This window comes from Symphodus melops (assembly GCF_947650265.1).
Source record: "Symphodus melops genome assembly, chromosome: 14".
NCBI classification, from domain to species: domain Eukaryota; kingdom Metazoa; phylum Chordata; class Actinopteri; order Labriformes; family Labridae; genus Symphodus; species Symphodus melops.
The window spans coordinates 5,033,971-5,040,874 of record NC_136704.1 but is presented as its reverse complement, the minus strand read 5'-3'; the positions used below and the strand labels follow the sequence as shown (position 1 = coordinate 5,040,874).

General features: G+C 43.9%; 1 protein-coding gene across 1 annotated transcript; it reads right to left on the bottom strand.

Moving 5' to 3' along the window:
- Positions 1-2,986: 2,986 nt before the first annotated feature.
- On the bottom strand, positions 2,987-6,560 carry LOC306835334 (uncharacterized protein). The gene is made up of 2 exons (XM_079361806.1): positions 6,312-6,560; positions 2,987-6,181 (listed from the first exon to the last, which is right to left on the bottom strand). The coding sequence occupies exon 2, from the start codon at positions 5,506-5,508 to the stop codon at positions 3,817-3,819; it is 1,692 nt and encodes a 563-aa protein (XP_079217932.1). The 5' UTR covers positions 5,509-6,181; positions 6,312-6,560; the 3' UTR covers positions 2,987-3,816.
- Positions 6,561-6,904: the final 344 nt, after the last annotated feature.

The window sequence follows — 6,904 nt, the reverse complement described above, 5'->3', positions numbered from 1 at the left end:
CACCAAATCACCCAAGTGATTTTTTTCCCTTTAACTTCTCAAAGCATGTATTGTGAAACATTACCTTTAATATTAACTCTAAACTATGAACTAACCTTATTCTATCAGAGTGAGTATTGTAAACTGAAATATTTAGTCTGATTCCAACAGTGTAACTATTTTCTGAATAGGCCTCTCTAGGTAAACAAGTTTGGATATGCGCCTTCCCTTTCCATCTAGGATTGAGTCACTGATAAGCAGCTTGAGTCTTCTTACTTTACCATCCTTCCCTGGGTACACTTCAACGACCTTAGCTAGCCTCCACTGGCTCCTTTGCGTTGCATCATCCTGGAGGAGAACAACATCATTGATCTTGGCATTTCTGCGGTCCTTAGTCCACTTCTGTCTCTGTTGAAGATTTAGAAGGTATTCTTTCTTCCAGTGTGACCAGAAGTTGTTGGCCAAGAACTGCACTCTGCGCCATCTCTTCCTGAGGTAGAGATCTTCCTTGACGAACTTCCTGCACTTGATGCACTTGTGTATATGAGATGACACTGCCTTGCTGCATCCCAGAATCCATATGCCATTTGCTCGCAGTGCATTGATTGTCATTCCTCTTCCTTGATGATGTACTCTTTCATGATGATGTTTGACAAGCAGGAATGAAATGTGACTGTCTCTTGGGAGAATGGCAGGGTGCTTCACATGCGGATGTAGGAGAGCATGAGTCAAGCGACCTCCCACTCTTAGGATGCCTTGGTCATCCACGAAAGGATTCAACTTGTGTAGCTTGTTGGATCTGTCTGTGCACTGCACCTCTTTGTGCCGCTGAAGGCACCGAATCTCTTGGGAGAGGGTGGTTTCTTGAACCATCTTAATTATAACCAGTTCTGCTTCTCTCCTCTCCTGTAAGCTAGTGGCTTCAGAAGACCTTGCTTCGAGACCTTTAGTCACCCTTGCCCAGCGCTTGAGTCTCGCAATAGCTTTCACAGCTCTGGACCAGTCAGAGAACTTCTGCAGACGATCCAACAGTGACCTTAGTTCCTTTGTTTTGGTTTCAAAAACACAAACTTTCTTCTGCTTGGAATCTCTCCCACCATGATTTCTTCACTTGGTAGCTCCTTCTGCCAGAGAATGTTTGGACCTTTGAACCAATTAGAAACTAGAAGTTGCTCTGCCGAGAGCCCTCTTGAGGTGTGATCAGCTGGATTTTCTTCAGATGTCACGTACTTCCATTGTGAAGACTTTGTGCTTTGTTTGATACGTTCTACACGGTTTGCAACAAACACGTGGAATCTCCGGGCTTCGTTATTGATGTATCCAAGAACGACCTTGGAGTCCGTCCAAAAGAATTCTTGGTCACAGTGTATCTCCAGCTCCTTTTTGAGCATGTCGCTGGTGCGGACAGCTACCACTGCTGCTGATAGCTCCAGCCTTGGTATGGTTGTCACCTTAGTTGGGGCCACTCTTGACTTTCCCATGACTAAGGAGCAGTGGACCTTGCTTGATGTGCTGACCATCCTAAGGTATGAGCACTCTCCATAGCCCGACATGCTGGCGTCAGAGAAATGGTTGAGCTCATAACGTTGGACTTCAAAGCCTGAAGGAATGTAACATCTTGGGATCTTAATACCAGCCAGGTTCTGCAGATCCAGATGCCAAGCTTCCCAAAGGGGTCGAAGGTCATCAGGTAAGGAATCGTCCCAACTGAGCTTATCACGGCACATCTGCTGCAAGATCTGCTTTCCAACAAGGATAAACGGTGCAACAAATCCGAGTGGGTCAAACACTGAAGCAACTGTTGACAAAACTCCTCTTCGAGTAAGTGGATTTCCTTTTACGACCACTCTGAACTGGAACTCGTCAGACTCCACGCACCATTGTACACCGAGTGCTCTTTCTACATGTGGCTCACCCAATGCCATGTCAAGATTCTTTGCAGCATCTACACACTCTTCCTTTGGAATCGTTGCTAACACCTCTTTGCTGTTTGACGTGAACTTTTGCAGTCGCAATTTCCCAGTGCTGCAGAGTTCTCTTGCTTCCTTAGCTAGCTGGATTGCTTCACTTACAGATGCCACGCTTGTCAAGCCATCATCGACGTAAAAGTCCTTCTGGATGAACTTGATAGTGTCTTCACTGAAGTGTCCTTGTCCTTCCGTAGCAAGGTGCTTGAGCCCATAATTAGCACAACCTGGTGAGGAGGCTGCACCGAACAGGTGGACTTTCATCCGGTAGATTGAAGGTTGGGCTTCAAGGTTTCCATCCTCCCACCACAGGAATCGAAGATAATCCTGGTCTTCTGCTTTCACGTGGAATTGATGGAACATGCGTTCTATGTCACACATGATTGCCACAGGGTTTCTCCTGAAACGACATAAGACTCCCACCAAGGTGTTTGTCAACAGGGGACCAGTTAGTAGATGGTCATTCAAGGAAGTCTCTTGAAACCTTGCCGAGCAGTCAAAGACAACGCGTATTTTTCCAGGCTTTTGTGGGTGATACACCCCATGGTGTGGAATGTACCAGGCTGGGGTATTACCCGCTTCTGCCTCTGGAACTCTTTCTGCATCGTCACGCGCTATGGTCTCATCCATGAACTTCTTGTAGTCCTTGTAGTACTGTTCGTTTCTCCTTAACTTCCTTTCTAGACATCTGAGTCAGTTGATGGCACAGACCTTGTTATCTGGTAAGTTTGGGTTTCCTTTCTTGAAAGGAAGTGGCATTTCCAAGTGACCATCCTCTTTCAGTTTGATGCCGCTTTCTATTGTTGATATGAACCGTAGATCCTCTTGAGAGATGTGACTATCATCTGAAGTCTTTTCAACAAAGTCAGACTCCAGAACCTTGATGTCTGTTGGTGTAGCTGCTTCCTTGACCTGGGTTCTACAGAGGTAGTGTACTTCGTTTGTGAGATTTGAAGAAGACAGGAGACCTGGTATCACTTGCTTGACGATAACTTGGTGGCTGATTCCTATCTCATCTGCACAGACAAGACATGGGTTACCATAGCCAACTACACTCCAACCTAAGTCTGTTCTCTGTGCGAAGGGCTGATTTTCTTCACCAGGTACAATTTGTCGTGGTAAGAGAGCTTGAGGACAGTTATATCCAATTAGAAGGCCAACATCACAACTTTGCTGAGGAGCAATCTCATCTGCGATGTGTTCAAGATGAGGCCATGCCCTCGCAGTCTCTGGAGTGGGAATGTGATCTCTGTTTGCAGGGATGAACTCTCTTGAGTAGGTCACTGGCAGACGAACTATTCTGTCTGAATAGAATCCTCTCACTTGTAAACCAGTTAATTTCCAGCTTGAGACGATTGTGTTTCTTGACGCCATCGTTGACAGTTTCAGTTGAACTGGTTCATTCTTTGTGTTGAGAGATCTTGCTGTGTCTTTAAGAATAAAGGTTGTGTCACTTTGTGTATCCAAGAGTGCATACACAAGAAACTCACGATCTGGCTCACTTATGGCTGAGACCCACACAGGAATGATTGTGGATGTGTGTGTGTTCTTAACATCTTGAATGACTCGGTTCGATGTTGCCTCACTCAATGTGGTTTGTGCTCTACCTTGTGTATGATCCGCCCATCTCTCTTTAGACCTGTCACTGTTCTTTGCTCTTTCAGGTCTGGTCAACATCCGTTCTTCTTTGGTACGATTGTCATGGAGGCAAGTTGGATGTTTTTTCTCGCAGGTATTGCAGGTCTGCCCTTTTTCACAATCTTTGGAGCGATGACCAGACATCAGGCATCCAAAACACAACTTCTGCTCTTGAACAAACTTCACCCTTTCAGAAATGGACTCATTCATAAATCTATAGCATTTGTGTAGACTATAGACCTTTCTTCTCACAGAAGATGCAACTTGTGACAACAGGCTTCTCGTCTAAGTTTGTTGCCAACACCTTAACTCCAGGAGCTCTATTCTTTGAAAGCTTCAATGTTTCAACTTCGCTTGGTTTTAGAGCATGTAGGGATGTGATTGGGTTGCAGGCGATTTTAGCTTCACGTGTGAGAAACTGGACAAACTCACTGAAGCTTGGGAACCTGTAACTTTGTTCTTCGACTTCAATGACCTTCCTGTTCCATCTTGAGGTCAGCCAGTCTGGAAGTTTTGCAAGGATTTTCTGGTTTTCATTGCAGTCATTGAGTACTTCAAGAGCTCTGATCTCAGACATAGCGGCTTCACAACTGCGAAGGAAGTCAGATAGTTCCTGAAGTTCAACACTGCTCTTAGAAGCTATCTTGGGCCAACCATCAGGCTTATCTCTGAAGGCCTTTGCTATGAGAAATGGATTTCCATATCTCTCTTCGAGGATGGTCCATGCTGCACGATAAGCTGACTCAGTGCCGAGCAGAAAGTAGCTCTCGATGGATTTCTTAGCAGCTCCACTCACATACTTTCGAAGATAATATATTTTTTCTTCTGATGGAATGTTCTTTCTGTCGATGAGAGTCTGAAATGACACCTTCCAGTCATTGAATTTTAGTGGATCACCAGTGAAAGTTGAAGGTTCAGGTATCGGAAGGCGACTTGCACTGATGGACTCTGCCAGTGCTCGGACGAGTATGGCTGTGCTGTCTTCTTGCTTTGGGTGTGTCACAGATTTTGGTGGAGAGTAGCAGCGCAATGGACTTTCATGCTTCACACTCTCTCTCTTCTTCTGTATGATGGGTTGACAGAGAAGCTCACTCATGTTTTCATCAGAGCTGTCACTCTGATCATACACTTGTTGCCGTGCCTTAGCAGCCTTCAGCTTCTTTATTGTCTCTAACCTTTCTAATTGTCTCCGCTTAGCTTCAACAACTCTTTGTCTCTCTGCAGCTTCAGCTTCAAGTTTTTGGAGCTCTTCAATCTGACGTTCTTGCTCTAGCATAACTTCTAAGGTGGCTGCATTCGCAGCAACTTCAGCAGCAACTTCTTGTCTGTTAACAGAAGATATGCTTGAATGTCTAGACGTAATCTTTGAACTACAGAGGGATTGAACTGAAGACTTAGTGCAGTAAGATCGGATGCTTAGTTTGTCTGAGGCTGTGGGCTTCACAATAGACTCTTTGTCATTAACATCTTGTTCTTTGTCCTTTCTTGTGTCCACACAGTTTCTTGCAGTGTCAATGATTGACCTTGTGACAGCTTCACACGTGTCCATTCTGCGTCGCACGTCGTGATCAGGAATGTGAATTTCTCTTAGTTCTTCATAAACAGTGTTTAGACCCTTTGAGGCATTTTCTACCCTTGTGGCATGTTCTTCAAGCAGGTTGGGAGAGCATGACCCACGTAGCGCTCGTTTGGCATCCTTAGCAATAGCCTTCCACTTCTCATAGCTCACACTGAAACGATTAGCAGATCTTCTTATTTGCTCGTCGTGCAGTTCTTGGCCCTTTTCCGTTAACTTTCGGACTCTTTGGCTTCTTCGTGAGGTTTGTGAGGTAGTGGGGTTATCAACTTCTTCGCTTTCCACCGCCTGTGGTTGCATGTCTTCTTCTGCCTCCTGTTTGCCATTGCAAGGCTCTAACTCTGACATTGTACTTAGTTTAGTTAAGTTTATTTCTAATTTGACCTGTTCCTTTAAAGAAAGGCTACTTAATTTAGATTAAGGTAGCTTAAGCCTGGTTAAGTTGGAAACTTCTTGTTATGGTAAGTAATGCTATTTTACCTACCCTTATAGTCTAAATGTTTAATGACTTACGTCACTGCACAAGATAACTTAGCTGATATTAACTCAAATTATTCTTATTTGAACTTTTATCAACCACTATAGGTTTATGGTATTTTACCTACACATGCATAAATTACTTATTCACCTTAACACTAAGCACTACTGACTATCTACAGCACACTAAACAGTGTAAATATCAAAAAACAATGGACTTCCGTTAGAACAGGTAAGAAACAACATTAACTTTGCTAATGAAAATAAAACGTGTCAGTCTCTTGTGCTGATAATTACAAGTCCCTTAGAAGCGGCTCAACTCGCAGTCGGGCACCTCAACCTTTCTGTGTGGATGGCAGTCACGTGGCTGATCTCCGCCGATGGCTCCTCCCACCAATGGATCGCGGCCACCATGCGTCTTCTCCCTCGTCTACTCGTGCAGAGCAGTCGAGTTCTCACTGTAGCTCCCCCAGATAACGACACAAGTCACGAGGTCTTGATTAATGGACAAGGTTTATTCGGCCCGAGGACCAACCCGTGAGAACTGGGTCAAAAGAAAGAAAACACAAAGTTCACATACATACATACATACATACATACATACAAGTAGCTAGCACATTGGCTCACATGGCTAATTTGCATATTTCAAACAAGCAATAGAAACGTTAACGTACCTCGTAGGCTGCTTGTTATCTAGAAGGCTAATCCCGAATTAAATGAATCTCCTTTAAATTCTGTTCAATGTCTTGGTTTTTCTTGTCTAACATACTCCGCTCGTCGTCCTGTGGCACGTTCTTTTCTGAGGTGCGTCGGCATAACAGGTACGTGCGGAACGAGCCAAACAAATAATTAGTTCCGCCTCAGCGACGGCAGAAACAATGAAACAATAAAAGTTGGCCAAACAAAACTAGCCATGAGCGGCAGTTACAAACGTTTGCAGACTTTGTTCTAGTGTCACATTTGGCATGAGCTTCACCACAAAGTTGCTTTTAATTTAAATTTCCAAAAGCCTGAAACATGTTAATGCCTTTGTTTGATTATTCCAGTGCTAGTTAAATTCTACAAAACAATTAGCTTAAATTCAACATCGCTAACGTTACAGTTTGCTGCCAGAAATATCTCTATATAATAACATTCCAGACCAAACCATTAATAGTTGTTTCACCAATCATATGCCTTCAAATGTATTTGTGTTATGGATGCAAGCAAAGTCTACAAATCAAGAGGAAAGAAATAAAAGAGAGTCCAACTATTGATATGCCATTGA

What these genes read in the sequence shown, in the direction of transcription:
- LOC306835334 (XM_079361806.1), bottom strand. Translation starts at nt 5,508, where the DNA reads ATGTCAGAGTTAGAGCCTTGCAATGGCAAACAGGAGGCAGAAGAAGAC.